This window comes from Lactuca virosa, chromosome 4 (assembly GCF_052849685.1).
Source record: "Lactuca virosa cultivar CGN04683 chromosome 4, Lactuca_virosa_CGN04683_v6, whole genome shotgun sequence".
Classification (NCBI taxonomy): domain Eukaryota; kingdom Viridiplantae; phylum Streptophyta; class Magnoliopsida; order Asterales; family Asteraceae; genus Lactuca; species Lactuca virosa.
In genome coordinates this window covers 85,249,338-85,270,321 of record NC_136429.1, presented here as the reverse complement: position 1 = coordinate 85,270,321, position 20,984 = coordinate 85,249,338, and the positions used below count along the sequence as shown (strand labels likewise).

At 36.6% G+C, this 20,984-nt stretch overlaps 1 protein-coding gene across 13 annotated transcripts; it reads left to right on the top strand.

Moving 5' to 3' along the window:
• The first annotated feature begins 13,534 nt into the window (after positions 1–13,534).
• Positions 13,535–20,778, top strand: LOC145106054 (uncharacterized). Of its 13 annotated transcripts, none has more exons than XR_013707459.1 (7): positions 13,535–13,699; positions 14,449–14,593; positions 15,609–16,137; positions 16,957–17,540; positions 17,628–17,870; positions 19,524–20,021; positions 20,106–20,778. XR_013707459.1 is itself a non-coding variant. In XM_079043104.1 (7 exons), exons 6-7 carry the CDS (start codon positions 17,791–17,793, stop codon positions 20,438–20,440), a joined length of 1,002 nt encoding a protein of 333 aa, XP_078899230.1. In that variant the 5' UTR covers positions 13,537–13,699; positions 14,449–14,593; positions 15,609–15,844; positions 16,009–16,137; positions 16,957–17,540; positions 17,628–17,790; the 3' UTR covers positions 20,441–20,778. The 13 variants fall into 13 exon arrangements, 12 of the variants coding, with proteins under 12 accessions (XP_078899230.1, XP_078899223.1, XP_078899228.1 ...); XM_079043104.1 differs by having other exon boundaries at positions 13,537–13,699; positions 15,609–15,844; positions 16,009–16,137; positions 19,519–20,778; XM_079043097.1 differs by having other exon boundaries at positions 13,537–13,699; positions 15,609–15,844; positions 15,973–16,137; positions 19,519–20,778.
• The last annotated feature ends 206 nt before the right edge of the window (positions 20,779–20,984 follow it).

The window sequence follows — 20,984 nt, the reverse complement described above, 5'->3', positions numbered from 1 at the left end:
GAGGTATTGAAAGATACCAAGGAATGGTTGCTTGTATACAATAGAGAACATGATTAAGAAGAGTTATAGTGGCATAAATTTTAGATATGAATTTGAGACATAGTCTAAATAGATATTCATTTTGAGTGTTGTAGCATGAAAGGTTTCATATAGGAGATGGTGGTAGATTCGACAATGTAAGTAAAACTACATTAGTGCAAGTGAAGAATCCAAGGAGCGTACATGGACTAGAAAACTTCATAGTTGACCATGGAATTGTTTTGAGTAACAAATTGCCATTAGAAGTATTCAGTCAAGGTACAGCCGTGTTGACTAATGATCCTTGAGACCACAAAAGGGTAAATGCATAGAAGGAGGGAATTCCACTACATCCAAGAAAAGGGTTGAGGATATAGATCTAGTTGTGAAGTGAATATCTTTACGAAAATTCGTTCATAATAGTGATGACCAAAGGAAAACATGATATGCATGATAAGAGCATTGAAATGAGAAATGTTGACAAGTTTAGTTGTTAAGTCGATTACCCCGAAACATTTATAGAATCAATAAATTTTTAATTATATGGTGATTAGATAATAGAGAATTATTTATATTTAAAGTGTATGATACCATAGACAATTAGTTTATTATTGTGTTTCACTTTGTTTCTTTCTTATAGAGTAATTAATTTACTCGAAACTCCACAGTCGGTCATACTTTTGGGAGTATGTATTCATTTAAGACTGTCATGGAATATTTGTAGATTTTCCATAGTGATTGGAGATAACATGGTGATTGCTGCAATATTCCCGAGTATTTGGAAAATGGGGATTTTGAGTATTGGATAAACCTACGCTTCTAGATTACTTCATGGATTCAGTCATGAGTAATTCTAAGACAATAATATCTTCTATTCGTCAAACAAAGACATATAAGTCATAGTTTGCAAGTTTGTTGTGCATTGGTTTTACATCAACACATCTGTTATTGGATGTTATAAAATGTAATTCCATGTATGACATGGTGAATAAAAGGTATGATTATATTGTCAAAGCTTATTCGTTCCTTTTTCCTTAATAGGAAAATCGATCTCTTTGGGCCCCTCGGTGATTTGATGTTTACATTCATGTGCTAGGCCTAACCCAGACTAAATTGATGTGTTTAATTTGTAGTCTGAATTTTGTCATCATAAATGGGAAGTCAATAAACAGAATCTTAGACTATAAGATTGACTTGTATCTGATGGGTTTTAGCCAAAAGAACATCATATGTGCTCATGCAAACCCTAAAGCTTGGATCTAGGTTTCTCTATTGTACATGCAATTCATCCAAGATTTAAGAACCCTAGATCCAGCATACATATTTCGAAATTAACATATGAAAACAGATCTAGATGATTACCTCTTAAACAATGGCTTGAATTTTCTTGTCTTGGAGCTTAGAGTCACAAGTGTCACTCTTCTAATGGCTTACAAACACCACACAAGCAAGAGGATGATATTGGAGAGAGGGGAGAGGCATAATTTCGGCTATGGAACTCTTTAGGGTTTCAAGTGGCCAAAAATTGGATGCCTTGGGGTCCTATTTATACTAGTGCTGCTAGGGTTTCACTCAAAACCCTAATGGACAACTTAGGCCTTAAGCAGTCTAAGGAAGCTTCTGGAATAAGGCCTCTATGGCCGAAATTAGGATGTACACATCCCTAATTTCGTCCAAGCCTAGTCCATAAGCCTTCTCAGCCCAATACTCAACTATCACACATTTGACAGTTTAAGTCCCCGTTATTTAATTAATGTCTTTTAGGCACATAATTAATTCTTAGTTAATTCTTGTCTAATATTAATTAAACTATATGATTTCTCCTTTAATATATTATTCATATAATATATTGATAAACCATAATAACCTCTCTCTTCATAAATCACCCTGTCAAGTTGCTCTGGTGAAGGCAACCCAAAAGGACCATGCACAATCGGGTCAAGTACTTACCAAATATAGTTACGAGCTTAGACACTAATCCAACAGTCTCCCACTTCGATAAGTCTAGTAACTTAAATGTAAGTACAATCCGATTAGCAATCGTAGCTCTCAAAGACATTGTCAAACTCTGATCATATCAGTAACCTGTCCTTCAGATAAGGGATCGTATAGTCGTCCGTTCTAGATATCTGGTGGACAATTATATGGAACATAGTCATACTTATTTCCAGCAGTTTGTTTCTCGATCTCTGATTTGTCTGACATAGAACTTAATTGAACACATCAATTCAGTCCTGACCGGGCCCGACACATAAGTCAAACAAAATCATCGAGGGGCCCTAATATCGCTTTTACCCTCTTAGGATAAAAGGAACAAATAAACTTCGACTTATATGCATTCACCATTCAATCATCAAATCATGCACAACAATGTGTTTTATAACATCAAGTTACTTATGCGTTTACGCATAATCAATGCACAACCAACATGCAAACAATAAACCATATATCTAGGTTTTAAGATCATATGATATTATCGTCTTGCGATCACTCGTGATAAATTCCATGAAGTGATACCAGCAAGCGCGGGTCTAATCCAATGCTCAAATCAAACTCATAAGCACTCATGAACGTTGCAGCAAACCTTTGCCATGTCTAATACAATTTAGACAATCTACACACCAATTCATGACAATCTTCTTTCATACCTACTCCCAAAGTATGAGCGACTGTGGAACATTCGAATAATCTTATTATTCAAGAAGTCAAAACATGCAAAATGAAACAATAGATAAATAATTAACATAAGACAGTAACTTTACTTATAAATAACACCCTTTTATTTAATCATCAAATGTTAATTACATTTATCTATTACACGTTTCTAAACTATCTAATCTAAACTAATATCGTCCTTCAGCCCGATGCTCCTAGCGTGCTGCAAGTGCTTAACCCTACTCAGTCCCTTCATAAGGGGATCTGCTGGGTTATCCTCCGACGATACCCTCTTCACTACGAGGTGTCCTTCTTCCACCCGATGTCGAATAAAGTGATATTTTCTGTCGATATGTCGATATCTGCCATGATCCCTTGGTTCCTTGGTCAAGGTAACCGCTCCTTCATTATCACAGAAAATTTACATGGGCTCCTTTATGGCTGGCACAACTCCACGGTCTCCAATGAAGTTCTTTAACCATATCGCCTCCTTTGACACTTTGCTCGCCGCTATATACTCTGATTCACACGTTGAATCAGCTACGGTCTCCTGCTTGGAACTCTTCCAAATCACTGCTCCTCCATTCAAGGTAAAGACCCAGCCCGATTGCGAACGGTAGTTGTCCCTGTCGGTCTGAAAACTGGCGTCACTATACCCTCACACCCTTAAGTCATCACTCTCACCGAGGACTAGAAACCATTCCTTGGTCCTTCGAAGGTACTTAAGAATATTCTTGACTGCGGTCTAATGTACTTTGCCAGGGTTCCCTTGATATCTGCTGACCATGCTTAAAGTGAATGCCACATCAGGGCGTGTACAAGTCATAACATACATAATCGAGCCAACTGTAGAATCGTATGGTACTTGGCTCATTTCTGCTATCTCGACTTCGGTACTCGGGCTTTGAGTCTTACTCAATTTGGCATTACTTTGGATCGGTAACTCCCCCTTCTTAGAATTCTCCATACTAAAATGTTTTAGTACCTTCTCTAAGTAAGTATCCTGACTAAGTCCTATTAGTATTTTACTTTTGTTTCTCACTATCCTTATTCCCAAAATATAGGTAGCCTTTCTGAGGTCCTTCATAGCGAAGCACTTCCCAAGCCAGGATTTAACTTCCTTCAGGGTTGGGATGTCGTTTCCAATGAGTAGTATGTCATCGACATACAATACGAGGAAGCTTACTATACTCCCACTGGCTTTGACATATACACATGATTCATCCTCGTTTCGCAGAAAACCAAACTCTTTGACTTTCTCATGGAAACAAAGATTCCATCTGCGAGATGCTTGTTTTAGTCCATAAATAGACTTCTCAAGCTTACACACTCTATTGGGATGCTTCGCATTGACAAAACCCTCTGGCTGACTCATGTAAACATCCTCAGCCAACTTTCCGTTAAGGAAAGCGGTTTTGACATCCATCTGCCATATCTCATAGTCATTAAATGCAGCAATGGCTAGCATCACCCTAATTGACTTTATCTTCGCAACTGGTGAGAAGGGCTCATCATAGTTAACTCTGGGAGTTTAAGTGAAACCCTTCGCAACCAATCGCGCCTTATAGGTCTGTACATTCCCATCCATGTCGGTCTTCTTCTTGAAGATCCACTTGCACCCGACCGTCTTACGACCTGGCACATTGTCAACAAAATTCCAAACTTGGTTGTCATACATGGACTGAATCTCGCTGTCAATCGCCTCTTTCCACTTTGTAGACTCTGGGCCTGCCATGGCTTCCTTATAGCTGTTAGGTTCGTCCAAATTGACTAGTGTACCATCACTAATGAACGTATCCCCTTCTGTAGTAATATGAAAATCATAAAACTGGGGTGGAACACTAACTCTTTCGGAACGTATAAGAGGTAAGGACTTGTCAATTGGTTCAACTGGAGTTTCCTCCTCAGGTTGAGCGCCAGTGTTAGAGGTTCCTTCATCGCTCGACTCTTGAAGCTCTTCAAGATCGATTTGCCTCCCATTATCCCCTTGGCTTATGAGTTCTCGCTCTCGGAAAACCCCTCTCCTCGCAAAGAAGACAACGTTGTCACTCGGTCTATAGAAGAGATATCTAAAGGACTTTTGCGGGTAGCTGATGAAAATACATCGCTCACTACGAGGTTCGAGCTTGTCGTGAGTCTCTCGTCTTACGAAAGCCTCGCAACCCCAAACCTTGATGTGTACCAACGAGGGAGCTTTCCATGTCCACATCTTGTGAGGTGTTTTGGCAACCTTCTTTATAGGGACTAAGTTAAGGATATGGGAGGTAGTCTCTAAGGCATACCCCCAGAATGAGATAGGTAGCGAAGCACGACTCATCATGGAACGAACCATGTCCAGCAGGGTTCGATTACGCCTCTCAGCCACACCATTCAACTGCGGTATCCTGGGAGGTGTCAATTGCGAAACGATTTGGCATTCCTTGAGGTAGTTGTGGAATTCAAGACTTAGGTACTCTCCACCTCGATCAGATCGAAGCATCTTGATTTTCCTGCCCAACTGATTCCTCACTTCTTGTTTAAACTCTTTGAACTTTTCAAAGGTTTCTGACTTGTGCTTGATTAAGTAGATATACCCATATTGTCACACCCCAAAACCGGAACGGCGGAAACGTTCTGGGGTGGAGGACGTCATGCGTAGTATCACAACAATTGTATCATAGCAAGCATAGTAAACACAACCAGACATTGAATACATATGTAAAAAAAGTTTACATTGTTTACTACATAGTTTTGTTCATATTAAAAGTAAAATAGAAAGACGCGACTCTGACGCTTCGACTTCTCCGAACTCCTGGAAGTACCTGTCTACTAATTCCCTGAGAATACAAGCAGTTTTGAAAGAATATCAGCATAAAGCTGGTGAGTTCATAAGCATTTAGTTTTGGTGGAAAAGTGTTCTTTGAATCCTTTTGAAAAGTGTTCCTGAAGAAAATCCTATATTTTCTTATGAAAAGCGTGTCTGAAAAACCCATTCCTTCCATGACTTCCAGATTCATACAAGATATGTACAATCCAAGGTGTCGTGGAAGGAATATGAATATCCATTGATTACATGTTAAACAATCTGTTTTTGAATAGCCGGATTATCCCGGGAAAATCCTATATTTTCCCTAAAGGTTGATGATTGATTATCCGTTCTAAACTGAGGTGTACAAGTATCTACCATACTTATTTTGATTAAAGCAGTTTTCTTTTAAAAGCCCTGGTTACACCCAGAGAGGTATATTAGCCTTATTACATAAATAAAACTAAAGAAAAGAAAACCGTGATGAACTAAGTCCTGAAGGTATTATTAATACCCTCCAGCAATCTATCGGTTATTACTTTGAGGTTAGTTCACTTGATTCATTATTACAAAAGTAAATTCCTGTTATCTAGGTTTTGAGTATCATGACCATAACTGACTGGATAAGGCACGTAACGGGGCCGATATCCTCAATGACTTTGTCACCCGTAGACCTGCCGGTCCAACTGTAGCTAGCAGCGGGGTGCGGGATTGTCAGTCCCGTATAGATCTATACACAACAGTCACGCTCTCCCTATAAGAGATTCTGGTCACAAGTGCTAGTCCTACACTCTGATTCTGTGGGAGTGTTACCAAGGACGTGTCTCCTACTTAGACTAACAAATTTACAAGTAATAATATAGAAAATCCTTTTTACGGTTTGCATGAATCCTTTATAAAATGACACATTTTACTACATGATTCATAAGTTCATTGCTCTAGTTTTGAAAACTGTTTCTACGAGTTGATTTCTTAGTCGTTTGGTAAAACTGTTTTCCGTGTTAAAAGCATACTGAAAATATAATTATCTTAAACAAAATAATATATTTTGAGCACAAGTTTCCTTATACTTTTGCTTGTATTCCCTCCCTGAAAACATGAAAAACTTGGAAAAACGTAGGGGTATGAACTCACCTCGGGCGATTTGAATGAAGGATCGATACGGAATGCGGGATGTTCAAGTGAAGCCTTGAACACGATTTGATCCTAATTAACACGTAATGACACATAAAGGAGTCAAATGAAGGTATTTCACCACTAGATGTGATGAAGAACCACTCTAAGAACTTGAGACTATTCGCACTAAGTGTTAGGACCTTAAAGGATTGCATGAGGGAGGTGTATGGCCACCTTAAAGGTGTGTATGGCCATGGGTGTGCGGCCCAATGGGTGTGTGGCCATACACTCATGTTGGAAAGTGTCTTTGAGGTGATTCAAGGTCCATACTTGCATCCATGAAGTGTCCTAGGTCCATACTAGGTTGTAGTACAAGTTTAGGGTCTTAGAAATGGGTTTGTGGTCCTAGGATGTGTGTGTGTGGTCGCACAAATGTGTGTGCTGCTGCACAAGGGAGTGTGCTACCACACACAGGAGTGTGCTGCCGCATACAGGAGTGTGTGGCCGTACACAAGAGTGTGCTGCCGCACACATGAGTGTGTGGTCGTACACCCATCAAGTTTTGTGTCCAAAAATGTCGTTTCCAAGGTGTAGCAAGGCTATGGTCATGTCAAAATCGAAGATGGAAGCCAAACTCTCGCTTTGGAGGGTCTTTTTGGAGTGTGAGGACACCTTATGTGGGTGTGTGGCCGCACTCCTTCAAAAAGATGAAGGACATGACGAGACTTTGATGATTCAAGGCCTAGATCAAGTGGTTCTTCAAGCAAAACAAGTTAAGGGATGGAGTACTCACATTTTTGAAGCTTTGGAGGGTTTGTGGTTGAAGAAGCTTGAGAGAAATGGTGTTGTGTGCTACCAAGGTGTTAAAGGAATGAAAGGAAAGGGGTCTACCCTTTATATAGGAGTGTGAGTGTTGTCAAAAAGTGAGTGTGCTGCCAGGAGGTGTGTGTGCGGCCGCACACCCATGTGTACGGCCATACACTCCCTCTAAAGGTGTGTATGGCCTTGTTTTGACAGTATACGACTTGCTGATTCATTCCTAAACTCAACCTTGGTCATACTCAAGCTTAGAATCACTTAAACGAACCCTCAAACAATGCAAGAAGTCAACAAAACAAGTTTAACTTTGATTGAATTGATTAAGTGTGTGAGATAGAAGTTCCGGGTTGTCACACATATCTGCTATAATCATCGGTAAAAGTTACGTAGAAGCGGCATGCATCCCTTGTGGCGGATCTAAAAGGTCCACATACATCTGTATGTATGAGATCCAATAAACCCTCACCCCTCACACAAGTGCCAGTGAAGGGTGACTTGGTCATCTTTCCAAGTAAACAAGATTCGCACACGTCATCGTCCCTAAGGTCGAATGACTCCAACACTCCATCCTTTTGGAGTTGGGCTATGCGTTTCTTGTTGACATGTCCAAGACGACAATGCCACAAGCATGCTTTATCCAAATCACTGGAAGAATCAATACACAACACATCATTTCCTAAATTGTCTACAACCATCATAGTTTCATATATTCCATTACAAGGTAATGCTTCAAAATAGAAAACACCATTAAGATAAGAATTAATAGAACCCTTCTCATTATCAAATGAATATCTAAAGCCTTGTCTATACAAACCATGAAATGAAATGATGTTTCTTGTCATATCCGGCGAATAGCAACAATTATTTAAATCTAATCCTAATCCACTACTTAGCACTAAAGAGTAAACTCCGATCTTGGTGACAGGCGATGATCTTCTGTTCCCCATGATCAAGTTTATCTTCCCATGCTCCACATCCCTATTTCTTCTTAGGCCCTGCAAATCAGAACAAATGTGAAAACCACATCCTGTATCAAGAACCCAAGAAATAGCATGTGATTAATCATTAGATTTAATAGTGTAAATACCTGCGTAGGACGGCTTGATCTTTCCATCCTTGATGTCTTGCAGATATTTCAGGCAGCTTTGTTTCCAATGCCCTATTTCATGGCAGTGGTGGCACTCTGTCTCCTTGGGGTTGGAGTTGGGTTTAGCAGGACCAACCTTGGTTCCACTAGAAGAGGATCCATTTTGGGACTTTCCCTTATGGTGGCTCTTTGAGGGAGCCTTCGTATTCTTACCCTTCCCTTGCCCAATTGCCAAGACTAGGGCAGCAGTAGGAGTTAGAGATGATGCAACAGATTTATCTTTGAGGTTGCTCTCATTTGTCCTCAACAATCCTTGAAGATTGCTCAAGGTGACCTCCTCCTTGTTCATGTGGTAGGTCATGCGGAACTGGCTATAGCAGGGAGGCAATGAATGAAGGATGATGTCAATTGCCAGCTCTTCATCAAAGTTAACATTTAGCTTTAGCAGGCGATCGACATATCTCTGCATCTTTTGCAGATGAGCAGTAAGGGACTCTCCATTACCCATTTTGGTAGTGATCATCGAAGTGATGATCTCGTACCTTTCTTGCCTAGCGCTTTGGTGGTACCGGTCCAGCAGATCTTGATGCATCTCATAGGGGTACATGTCCTCATCGAACTTCTGGAGTTCTGCAGTCATAGTCGCCAACATGATGCAATGGAATTTCGTGGCATCACGCTCATGGGCCTCAAAGGCCGCGATCTCTTCAGCAGAGGCAGTGTTGATGTTGATTTCCTTTAGCTTCTCATCAAGGACATACTCTTTGTCCTCGTAACGAGTGACCATTCGAATGTTGCGGATCCAATAATTGAAATTGGACCCGTCAAAGATCACTCTCCCACACAAGTTCATGAGTGAGAAAGAGCCAGAGGAAGTTGAGCCAGAAGCATTGTTGTTGACGTTCGACATCTGAAAAGGAAAAAGAACAAAGTTTGATTAGAAAACGAATCCCCAATTAAACACCCAAATGAGAGATTAGGGCTAGGATCCAACAACATTATTTACAAATTAGAAGAGGGATGCCGTAATCTAACAAGTAAATAATTTGAAGGTAAGTGAATGACGATTCACTAATTTCCACCATAAAAACAAATTAAAGCTAAGTTTTAAATGTATTGAAAAATCCTAGATCTTTTGAGATTCATTGAACTATTCAATGGCATGTTTAAATTTCGATATGCCCCTCAAGTTTGTGACTGGGATACCGAGGATCACAAAGCGGTTGTGAATAACCATGCAAATGTACATGGTGCCCTCAATGTTACAGTCACCTATTCGACGTGCCGGTTAACCATACACGCTCCATCGAACTATGACAAACATTGAGTCACCCTTTGCCACCTTTGCTTAGAGCCCAATTAGTGTGTCGGTTAACCATACACGCTCCACTAACGTCTTAGCAAGGATGCAAAGTGTAATTTCATGGAACTGCATCAATTCACTTTTGCCTAAAGTAACTAAGAGTGAGAATTTTGTAAAAACATTTAGTTACTTTATAAATTCATTATACTTTTAATGAGGAAAGGTTTGCCCTATCCTACCCATTCGGCTAACGACCCTCCACCAATCAAGGAAGTGGTGGTGAGAGTGGAGACCCATTAAACGGCCATTATATAGGCCATAACCTTATACTCCCCTTATAGATCGGCTTCGTGAATGAGGCCTACTAATGGTAAGACTAACATTTAAGTTATATATATATATATATATATATATATATATATATATATATATATATATATAATATTATAAAGTATAAGGTTGAATTTTAAACTTGTAAAATTCTAGGGTTTGAAATTTAAATAGTTCAAATTAAACTTTTAATCAAAAATTTAAATTTCAAAACTTGAGGACAAGTTTTGAACTTTTCAAAAAACATAGGATCAAATAGCAAATAATATAAATTAAACATTTAATTAAATGATTATCTAAATTTGATCTATTATATTTTAATCACAAGATAATTCATCAAATAAATCAAATAATCAAATATTATCACATAAGGAATTTATTATTCAATTAAATGGTAATTATCTTTTGTTTTGGTAAGGATAATCCCATAATAATAATAAAATTCGGATTTTATTAGTCAAAAACAGTTTTGATAATTATCCCTCAGCAAAACAGCAAGAAATCCCGAGAATGTCTCTGTCTGACGTCCCGACTCGCCGAGTCCCCTTATGGACTCGTCGAGTTCATCCTACACGTCGAGCCCACTTTGGGACTCGCCGAGTCTGTCAGTCAGGGAACCAAAAAAATTGATTTTAAAACAAGAATGTAAACACAAAGCATCAATACAATAGAAACCAATCAAGGCTCTGATACCACTGATGGGTTTTAGCCAAAAGAACATCCTATGTGCTCATGCAAACCCTAAAGCTTGGATCTAGGTTTCTCTATTGTACATGCAATTCATCCAAGACTTAAGAACCCTAGATCTAGCATACATATTTCGAAATTAACATATGAAAACAGATCTAGATGATTACCTCTTAAACAATGGCTTGAATCTTCTTGTCTTGGAGCTTAGAGTCACAAGTGTCACTCCTCTAATGGCTTACAAACACCACACAAGCAAGAGGATGATATTGGACAGAGGGGAGAGGCACGATTTCGGCTATGGAACTCTCTAGGGTTTCAAGTGGCCAAAAATTAGATGCCTTGGGGTCCTATTTATACTGGTGCTGCTAGGGTTTCAGTCAAAACCCTAATGGACAACTTAGGCCTTAAGCAGTCCAAGGAAGCTTCTGGAATAAAGCCTCTATGGCCGAAATTAGGATGGACACATCCATAATTTCGTCCAAGCCTAGTCCATAAGCCTTCTCAGCCCAATACTCAACTATCACATATTTGACAGTTTAAGTCCCCGTTATTTAATTAATGTCTTTTAGTCACAGAATTAATTATCAATTAATTCTTGTCTAATATTAATTAAACTATATGATTTCTCATTTAATATATTATTCATATAATATATTAATAAACCATAATAACCTCTCTCTTCATAAATCACATTGTCAAGTTGCTCTGGTGAAGGTAACCTAAAAGGACCATGCACAACCGGGTCAAGTACTTACCAAATATAGTTACGAGCTTAGACACTAATCCAATAGTATCAATGTCTTATATACATACGATATCTTGAAGAACGAAAAAAATAACTGATTACTTATCTAAGGGCCAACGTTTGGTTATATCAGGGCCAAAGTCTATATTTGTAATTGTAGTTGATGACTTGTCCAAGTGAGGGACTGTTGGAATAAGTGTCCAAGGTCATAACTAAATTTTTTAAGGTCATGACTAAATTGATATAACTTTATGGAATAAAATTAAAGTCCTTTTTGGGTTGCCATCAAAAGCTAGAAATAGCTAGAAATGACTTTAAGAGAGAGAGATAAAATGATTTGTTAATTTATTAAGTAATTAATAAATTAATTAGAAATAGTTGAAATTAATTTATTTTTAATCAAAATTAATCTGAAATTAATTCGAAATTAATTTGAATTAATTAAAGGTGCAATTGGTGAATTGTAGTTGTTCAATAGTTGAACAAAAGAAACAATTCTATAATAGTCCAATGCATGGACGATTTTGGAGTGTTATGGAAGGGTTCCAGAAGCGCCTCCTGGTTGCTGATATGGTAAGGATATGAATAAGATAAAATCTAATTATTTTATTATTCAAATCAAGGTTTATCTTAGATATTCACCAACTATAAATATATAGGACCCATTGGCATGCAATTTTCGTTCCTATGCCTTCAAGGAAGATGAAATTCGATTTTCATCTTGTATCCTATCTCCAAGTCGATTTCAAGTGTTCTAGGGTTTTGAGTGTGAACCATTAGAGACATTCACACTATTAGATGTTTGCTTTTCATGGAACATTTGAAGATTCAAGAGTTAGTATATTTGAATGTAATAAAATGTATGTTTTAAACCTTACGAATTTCGATTATCAGTAAGTTAGAATGTTTTTCATAAAGTATGTTGCTATAAAAGTGAAAATGTCATAGAGTTCTAGATTGCATGTGCCCATAAGAGTTTATGAGTAAAATCTGTTGTGCAAATCTTTTGTTGTAACCTAGAAAACCCATCATTTCTTCTGAAGAAAATGGTTGGGGTGGGGAGGTGCAAGATGTATAAAATGAGGATGATTATTTATTCAGGTTTTGCGTATGTATGGAGAGAGAGAGAGAGAGAGAGAGAGAGAGAGAGAGAGAGAGAGAGAGAGAGAGAGAGACGTAGGCCCATTTTTTTAATATTTATTAAATATTTAAAAAAAATCCTTAAAAATAAGGATGAATAGTATAATAGTCTTTTTAGTTTGGATAAGAACCAAAGTCGCAAACAAACTTGTTGAAATGACATTCCATCTAACTTTTTTCAAGGTTTGGACATTTTTCCTGAAAAATACATATCATAGGGACCATTTTTGTAGTTTTGTCAAACAATAACAAACACATACAAAAAAATAAGATTATAGGTTTGGAATAAAGTATATGCATATGGACATTCAGCTATATATAATACTAAAAAAATCATTTCTTTTTAAATAGTCATTCAAAGTCATTTTAATTATTTTCGAAAAAACAGTAATTAAGGTTTTTGTTTTCGGAAAACCCATACAACTAAACGAGAATTTTTATATGCTAAAATCCCAAATATAAGAAGATTCATTATGTTTTTTTTTTGTCTTTTTAATAGGCTTGGCAATTAGGCTGGATTCGGGTTGATGAATCACGGGTTTGCGGTTCAGAATATATTGACAAAACTCTATCCATATAATATATGAGTTGGCGGGTTGAAAACATCAACCCATCCCAAACCATATAACCAGTTTAAGTCGGTTCACGCGACATGCATGACTACCCTTTAATTTTATATCGACATTGAAAATTTTATATATTGACGTAAATACCCTTTAATTTAATTAATAAATAATTAATAGATAGATTAATACCCTTTTATTTAATTAATATTAATAAATAATTAATAGAGAGAGAAAGCCAATTTCCAAACGGCTGCTCTTCACTCTCCGGCTGCTTTTTCCTTTGACTCTCAAATGCTAAGTGAACTTAATGCATCTCCTGTTGTTTGTTCCTTTCGCTCCAGCACTACTCATTGACCTAGAATTCCCATCAGTATGCTCCAAAAATTGACGCTCTCCTCGGATCGTTCATCCAAAAATTGATCGGTGTATGTGTGTGTTCCCTTTGGTATGCTCCAATTAATCGTTGTATGTGTGTGTTCATTTGCAATTCTTGTAAGTATGCTCTAATCGAAGGCCCCTTCTTGACCTAGAATACTCGTCGACATGACTCTGCAATTCCCGTCGGTGTGTGTTAATATGCAATTACCTCCCAATATCTATGTATCTTTGCATGTTCATCTAAAGGTCATTTAATAGGTTGTTCTTTGATTATTAGAAAGTCTTTTTTTAGCATCTAATTGTTATTCTTAGTTGATTTATTTAATGTTTCAATCACTCTACAGTGGTTCTTATAAATATCGTTTTCTTTTTCAGTGTTGTGCATTTGTTGTAGACTTGTAGTTATGTTGCAGTGGTAAGTTTCTGATGTTATGAACCTTTGAAAGAAACACTTTGAATGGATAGTTATAGTATGATGTATCTCTGAAATTGCAGGATGGATTGAAGCGTTTGTTTGTTGTGACTATTTCTTTGTTGTGACTTGTAGAGGAAAATCTTAAATGGAAGAATAACTAAGGATATAATAAGGAAACATGTAATCTTCTTTTTATTATTTATTAATTTTATAGAGGGGTATAAATGTCAATAGGTAGTATTTTCCGTGGATGAATAAATTTTTTCAAAATCACTTCCCAAATAAATAACCCAACCTATAAAATAAACTGGTAGACAGAAATCTCAACCAATGTGTTTATTTTCGTTTCGGTTACGGGAGCAACCCCTAGTTTTATGATAAAATTTAAATACTTTTCTCAGGATTTCCATTGCAATTACAATGGCGATATTAGATTATCGCCAATATACAGGAGTGCCGAAGAGGGAAACAAAATCGTCATCAGTCAGTGGACTCATGGAAACGAAATCCTCCAATATTAATAGCGAGATAACTTCTGTCGGATAGGTAAACCACACTCAATGGCTCAAATTCCTCACTACTAGGTTTCTATCAGTTAAATTCTCTTTCAATAGCTTTGCGTCTTTGTTTATAAGTGATTTGAGATCAATTTGGATGTTAATGCGTGATCACATACCCATGTCGTCTCTTATTAGCCCCTGTACAGTGGTCGATAGATCTAGAATTACTATTTGCATGATTTGAGTTTTGTTAGTACTTAGTACCAAACACTAACTTTTTGTTGCATATCATATTGTTTTACGTGTCAATAAGAAGACTTTGGTTGTGTGAGGCTCACTTAGAAACTTGGGACTGATCCATTTCAGTTTAATGTGATTTTCATTTCTTAGATTTATGTTCCCATTAGTTTAGCTTAGTTTCTTTTGATTTATTTTCTTTCATTTTTGGTTTTAATAGGTTATATTAGCCATGGGCTAATGTACAAATTACTTAACAAATCACGAAATAGTTATATTAGATGAGTTTTTTTGCCCCGATCATCTATAGTTCTGTTTTTATTTGGGCAATCGGGTCATAACTCATAACTCATATGATGATGATATGAAACTAATTATCTGTATAATAATGTGTAGATAAAGTGATTTAAATTAGTTTGTTGGATTATGAATATCGGGGTTTGATGAATTAGTTATTTTGGTATCATGCAAGTTCTTGATTACAAGAAGGATGGCATTAGGGTAAGGAGAGATACTGTGGTTGTTGTAACTTTGTCGAAAAGGTGTAATCCTTATTGTTGTTAAGTGCATTCATCTTTCCTAAAAGTGTCTGTCATCTAGGTTTTCCTTAATATAATTACCAGGCACAATTAGATTGTATTTTCTCTAAACATTTTGTATTTGTTTTCACTTCGAGATATTTTATTAATCTTGCATTTGTTTTCTCTTCTTTTTGCAACATTTTGTAAAGTTGGATTTATTTGAGAAAGGCAGCATATGTATGTACATATCAGTGTATGCTTAAGTCTTATATCTTATGTGGAATTAATTTACCAATGTCTCAGATGCTTATTTTTGTTTTGGAAGTGTTGGAATGGCTAAGACAAGGAGTATGACTAGAAACCAACATCTGTATTCTCTACTGATACTGATGAGAAAGACTACTGCTACCTAGAGAATTTTGAAGGAAGAAGGTTCTATACACCAGTTCTCTTATATGGAAAGTGAGACATATATATTTATGTGATTGATGATACTTGAAACCAAGAATCATCCCAAGGCGAACTTATGCTGGGATTTTGTAAGTGTGGGGGAAAACCCTTTATGTGATGCAAAATGTTTCAAAAGATTACAAGGTTCATGAAATAATTGAAATGGGTGTTGCATAAGAGGACATGAGATGAATATGCATTCTTGCTCTGATTTCAGGAGATGTGCTGATACCCATAATACTGGGAATGGCAGGTTTTTTATTGTGAACATGTGGTACTTTCCCAATGGTTGTTTGAATGTTAATTTCACACATGACTGAGGAGTTGACACATGGCAACATAGGGAAAGGTGTGATAGATAACTTTCATGATGTGGGGAGATGTGAGTTGACTTCTCTTTTATGCATCAGTCTTTGCATTATGTTTCTACCATTGCTGTTGGTATGGTTTTTCCATCTTGAGGATTGCATCTACATGGTTAGAAGTACATTGTGTATTGTAATTTACTTTTGTTTATACTGATAAACACCTCTGCTTCTACCCTTTTATTTAAATTAAGTTGATCAAGAAGGATCAACTTGTTTTGTGTGGTTACTCAGATCTAATTAATACATTAGTCATTTAATAATCTTAAAAGTTTAAATTACGTTTTGTTTTCCCACCCTTGCCTTTTGCATCTACAAACTATCTCAAACATTTAATCTAATCGTTATATGTTAGAATAATATCGTAATTAAAGATAAACAAGAAAAATGGATTTTTTTATTCAATTACTGGAATTTTGTAAAACATGGTGGGATTTGTTTGACTTAGATTATAGCTGATAAGTTTGACCATCTTCTGGACGAATTCAAACATAGTTCTTGGAGGTTTCAGCCTTACAATTATTTTCTTGGTTTGTACATTGTTATATTATGTGATGGATATAAATACCTCTTTCTTCAAATTTCCGTATAAACAAGACTTTCAATATATCTCCAATTATAATACATATATAATTAGTAATTAAGACTTTGGAGTCTATATTTGTTAATTACTAGGGCAAAATTCTCTTGTTAATCAGTCTTATATATGTTTTGCATGAACATCCTGACTCTCAAGTGTCCTCCGGCTGTGTGGGCCCAAGTGTTTTTTTTTTTTTGCACATTTTAGCCTATTACTAGGTATTTGTTTTTACTGTCATTAGTTTGATCTTTGTTAGATGGTTTGACCTGGCAATCTTTCGGGAAAACACAAACCTACCCAAATCAAGCCACCAGTTGACTCATCACCCTGGTGAACCATCATCAAAAGTTAAGCTACATATTAGATCTCCATGATTCCTTTGATTTTGCTGTTACTTATATTATTAAGATTGGGATTTTATTGTACTTTCTATTTCTAAAGTTAACATAATTTCCAAGTCTGGGGGTGCTCTTTTTAGTTTGCCTCCCCTAAAAATTTATGTGTTCCATTTTTGCCATTTCTGATTTGTCTGGTCTTTTTGTGATTGATTGTGTGTGTGTGTTTAGGTATCTTGTTATGAACATTTCCTTTGGTTTACTTGTAGGAGGTGAGCATTCTATGATCTGTTTACTACAAGCAGAGCTTAAGTTATTTGTTTCCTGCAGTGAATCCCATTATTTAACAGGTTCGTTCTTTATCGTGTAATCATGTGTAGCTGACTGATTATTTCAATCCTGATTTTCCAGTTGCAATCATGGCATGGATATATTTCATATGGAGGTCTTACAATTTCTTGCAAATCATATACTTGAGTTCCATAATCATTTTGCCATTATTCTCGTGAGTTGAATATATGGTTAATCTAGACATATAGAGTAAATCATCTATACTATATATGAAGTTTCTTATTATAAAAATGCATACCAGGAATTATATGCTCGGATACAGCTTTGATTCACCGGTGGAAGCACGATGATCACATGTGAAGTCACGTGCATTCACCACACCTTGTTAAGGGGTATGATTGTAATTTCTCCTCGAAATCGGACCCTAATGTTAGCCCTCAATTCCCATCTCATCTCTAGTATTTATGCTGTCGACTGGCATCACAATTGTCTCAAGTACAATCCCTAGAACTCGACCTTCAATGCCGTGTCTTTACCATTGCAGGTATATTATTCTCCTTCGCTTCTATATTTGAGTGTTTCCTCTTGTCAAGTTATCATCTGTGTGCGCTTTTCACACTAGTTTTCATAATTAAAGACTTTTCTCTAACTTAATTGTTAAAATATTTGATACAATTTCTTAAGGATTTCAGTCTAGAAATCCGATCATTTTCTGATCTGATTGTTTTTTCTTAATTTGGCTTTGACCTGATCTCACCTGACTTGAGTTTGCCTAGATTGATTCAATGTGTTCTAATCAGTTCAATTTGGTTAATTAGAACTGGAGTTTTCACTTTAAAGTTAATAAAGCTGCAATAATGTTTGCGAAATGAGCTTTTGGATCTCTATACGATGATTTAACATTTCTGATCTAATACTTGGATTTTCACATGAAAATCGAGTTTCTATATAGGCCAACTTGCCGCTAATTAACAACCTTCGAAAAGGGCGTTTATTTTTGGGTTTTTACCTTTTAGGTATCAAGTCCTAGTTGAAGCTAATTCATTTAATTTTGTTGCTTTTATGTGTTCTGGAAATTAATTCAAGTTTTACATCATCCTCTTGTGAATGCAGTAGAGGGTCTGTAAGTAAATCTATGATACTGGTTGCTTTTATGTGTTCTAGATATGATGAAAACTGCAATAATGGGAACATCATTTCAGAGCCAGAGACGGAGAAAATGTTGTATATTTTGTATTTGTACATTGTGTTTTACACTTTTACTGATGATTTAAGACCTTACAGGGAAGAAACATACATGGATTTAGGAAACTTCTAATGGTTTATTAGTTTAGACTATTTTTCAAACTAGTTCACTATCAATTCCTAATTTACAATAGAGTTTTGGGAATAAATATACTTTCTTCGGTTCCAAAATAGCCCACCAAGAATTGGGCCTGCAGAACCCAGAAATACTCAAGTCTTGGACTTCCTGACCCAATAGGTTTGGGGCTTATCAATATCAGCAGCCCAAACTTTCACCTTGTCCTCAAGGTGAAGAAAAAAAAATGTCACTCTTGTATTCCTGTTCAAGTGTAGTGGCAAAAATGAAAGGCAAACCAAAAGTAACTGATAACATCAGTGGCCTGAGAATAGATACAAAAAATCCCTCAAACTTCTTCTTAAGAGACTCCTGTTTCGGATGTTCTTTTTTGTCACTTCAAGCTTTAACCCTTCTTTAGTGGCTGAAACAAGTTTCTTTCCTTCACATTCCTTCAACTGCCCAACAATATACTCATCGATGACATCAACCAGATGTATATTTCGGAACAAAAGCTTTATGATTTGGGGAAAGAAGTTGGTGAGATACCTATTTGGCAATGAGATGATGAGTACATGTTCTTATCCTTTTTTAGTGTATTATGCATTTGTTATGGTACTGCAAAACAACTTCAACTAGTTTGCATATGTTTTCTTTTCATTGGGATCTCGGTGAGTTTTACTAGTCCACTTATTAGGCTTCTGAAATCTAAATGTATCTATGACTGTAATATTCTGTAATGTCATTTTTCTCTTTTTCTTGCAACATTTTGTGAAAATTCAGTTATTCAGGACTGATAACGTCTGTATATATGTGTATGCTTACATCTCTTGTATCTTATGTGGAATTTGCATTTACAAAGATCTTAAATATTTATTTTCCATTTTCTAAGTATAGGAATGGCTAAGACTCGAAGTATGACCAGAAACCAGAATCATGATAATGATGCATCATCATCTAGCAGGAAGAGGATCGCAAGTTGTGACAACGGTGATGGGGCACCTTGGTCAGATCTGGACCATCATTTGCTTTTTTTAGTTATGATGCAATTGGGTGTCATTGATTTTGTTGCATTTAGTGGGGTTTGCAAATCATGGAGGTCACTTGCACTTGATAACAGGAAGATTTTTATGGCATCCAGACCACCTATGTTGATATCGATCTCTCATCGTTCTTATAAGAAAGAGTGTTACCTACAGGACTTTGAAGGTAGAAAGTTCAAAACCATCCTTCCCCGTTCTGCTGACAGGATCTGTGTTGGAATAACTTGTGGTTACCTGATCTTGTTTGGGTGGAAAACCAAAGACTTCAGGCTTGTGAATCCTATCACAAGGCACGAACTTCATTTCCCTTGTTTCCCCTATAATGCAAGTACTAATCTAAAAGATGTTAGAGGTATCCTTGTCTTTTCACCTTTAGTATCTAGGTGGGCCTTTGTGATGTTACATAGATTCACCTATCAGGTTTGGTTTTCTGTAGCGGGTACTCGAACATGGAATCATGTCTCATCCACTTTCCCCTTCTTTGCTTTAATTGCTTTCAAGGGGAAGATATATACCTTAAACATGGGTTGTCGTTTATGTGAAATGAGACTCAATCCAGAGCCCAAATTGACGTTACTCCAAACCAAGATTTTGGACTTTCCAAAGGTAGTCATGTTATGTCCGGAGCTTATAAGTTTGGGTGAAAACCTTTATTTGATGAATCGCGAGTTAAGAGATTCTTACAAGGTTTATGAACTAGATTGTGAGGAAATGAAGTGGGTGTTGTCGGAAAAAACATTAGGAGAATGTGCATTCTTTATTAACACTTGAAGTATTCTGCTGCTATTAAACCAGAGTTGTGGGTTGATCATCAGTCGCAATACATAAGATATGCTTACTTGCATGCCACCATTGATAAAAGTCGAAAAGGCTGGTTCTTTTCTTCTCAGTTGTGGTACTTCCCCAATGATTGCTTGAATGTTAATCACTTGGATGAATGATGACTTGGATGCACTCTTGTCTTGGTTTTTATCTTTGCATATGTTTAACATTTTCAAGTTGTTGAGAAGCACCGTTAAATGGATTTGGATTTTAAATTTATTGTTCAGGGATTTTGGTTCACTCAACCTTTGCTTTAATAATACAACTACCAATTAAATATCCTTTTATATGATTTTGTGTCCTTTTCTTTCAAATATGTGTCTACTCCATTATGTGTAGCACATTGGCACATGCTGTTATAAAGGACCATATGATGGTCTCTTTTCGTATGAAGTGATAAGGCTGGTTGTAGGTCTAGTGTAATTTATTTTCTTTTACATTGATAGACAACTTTGCTTCTATCACTTTCTTGATATTATGTTGATTTGTGTGG

What these genes read in the sequence shown, in the direction of transcription:
- LOC145106054 (XM_079043098.1), top strand. Translation starts at nt 17,791, where the DNA reads ATGCTGTCGACTGGCATCACAATTGTCTCAAGTACAATCCCTAGAACT. An exon ending in CCGTGTCTTTACCATTGCAG is followed by an intron (nt 17,871 to 19,518) that starts GTATATTATTCT and finishes CCATTTTCTAAG; the next exon opens with TATAGGAATGGCTAAGACTC.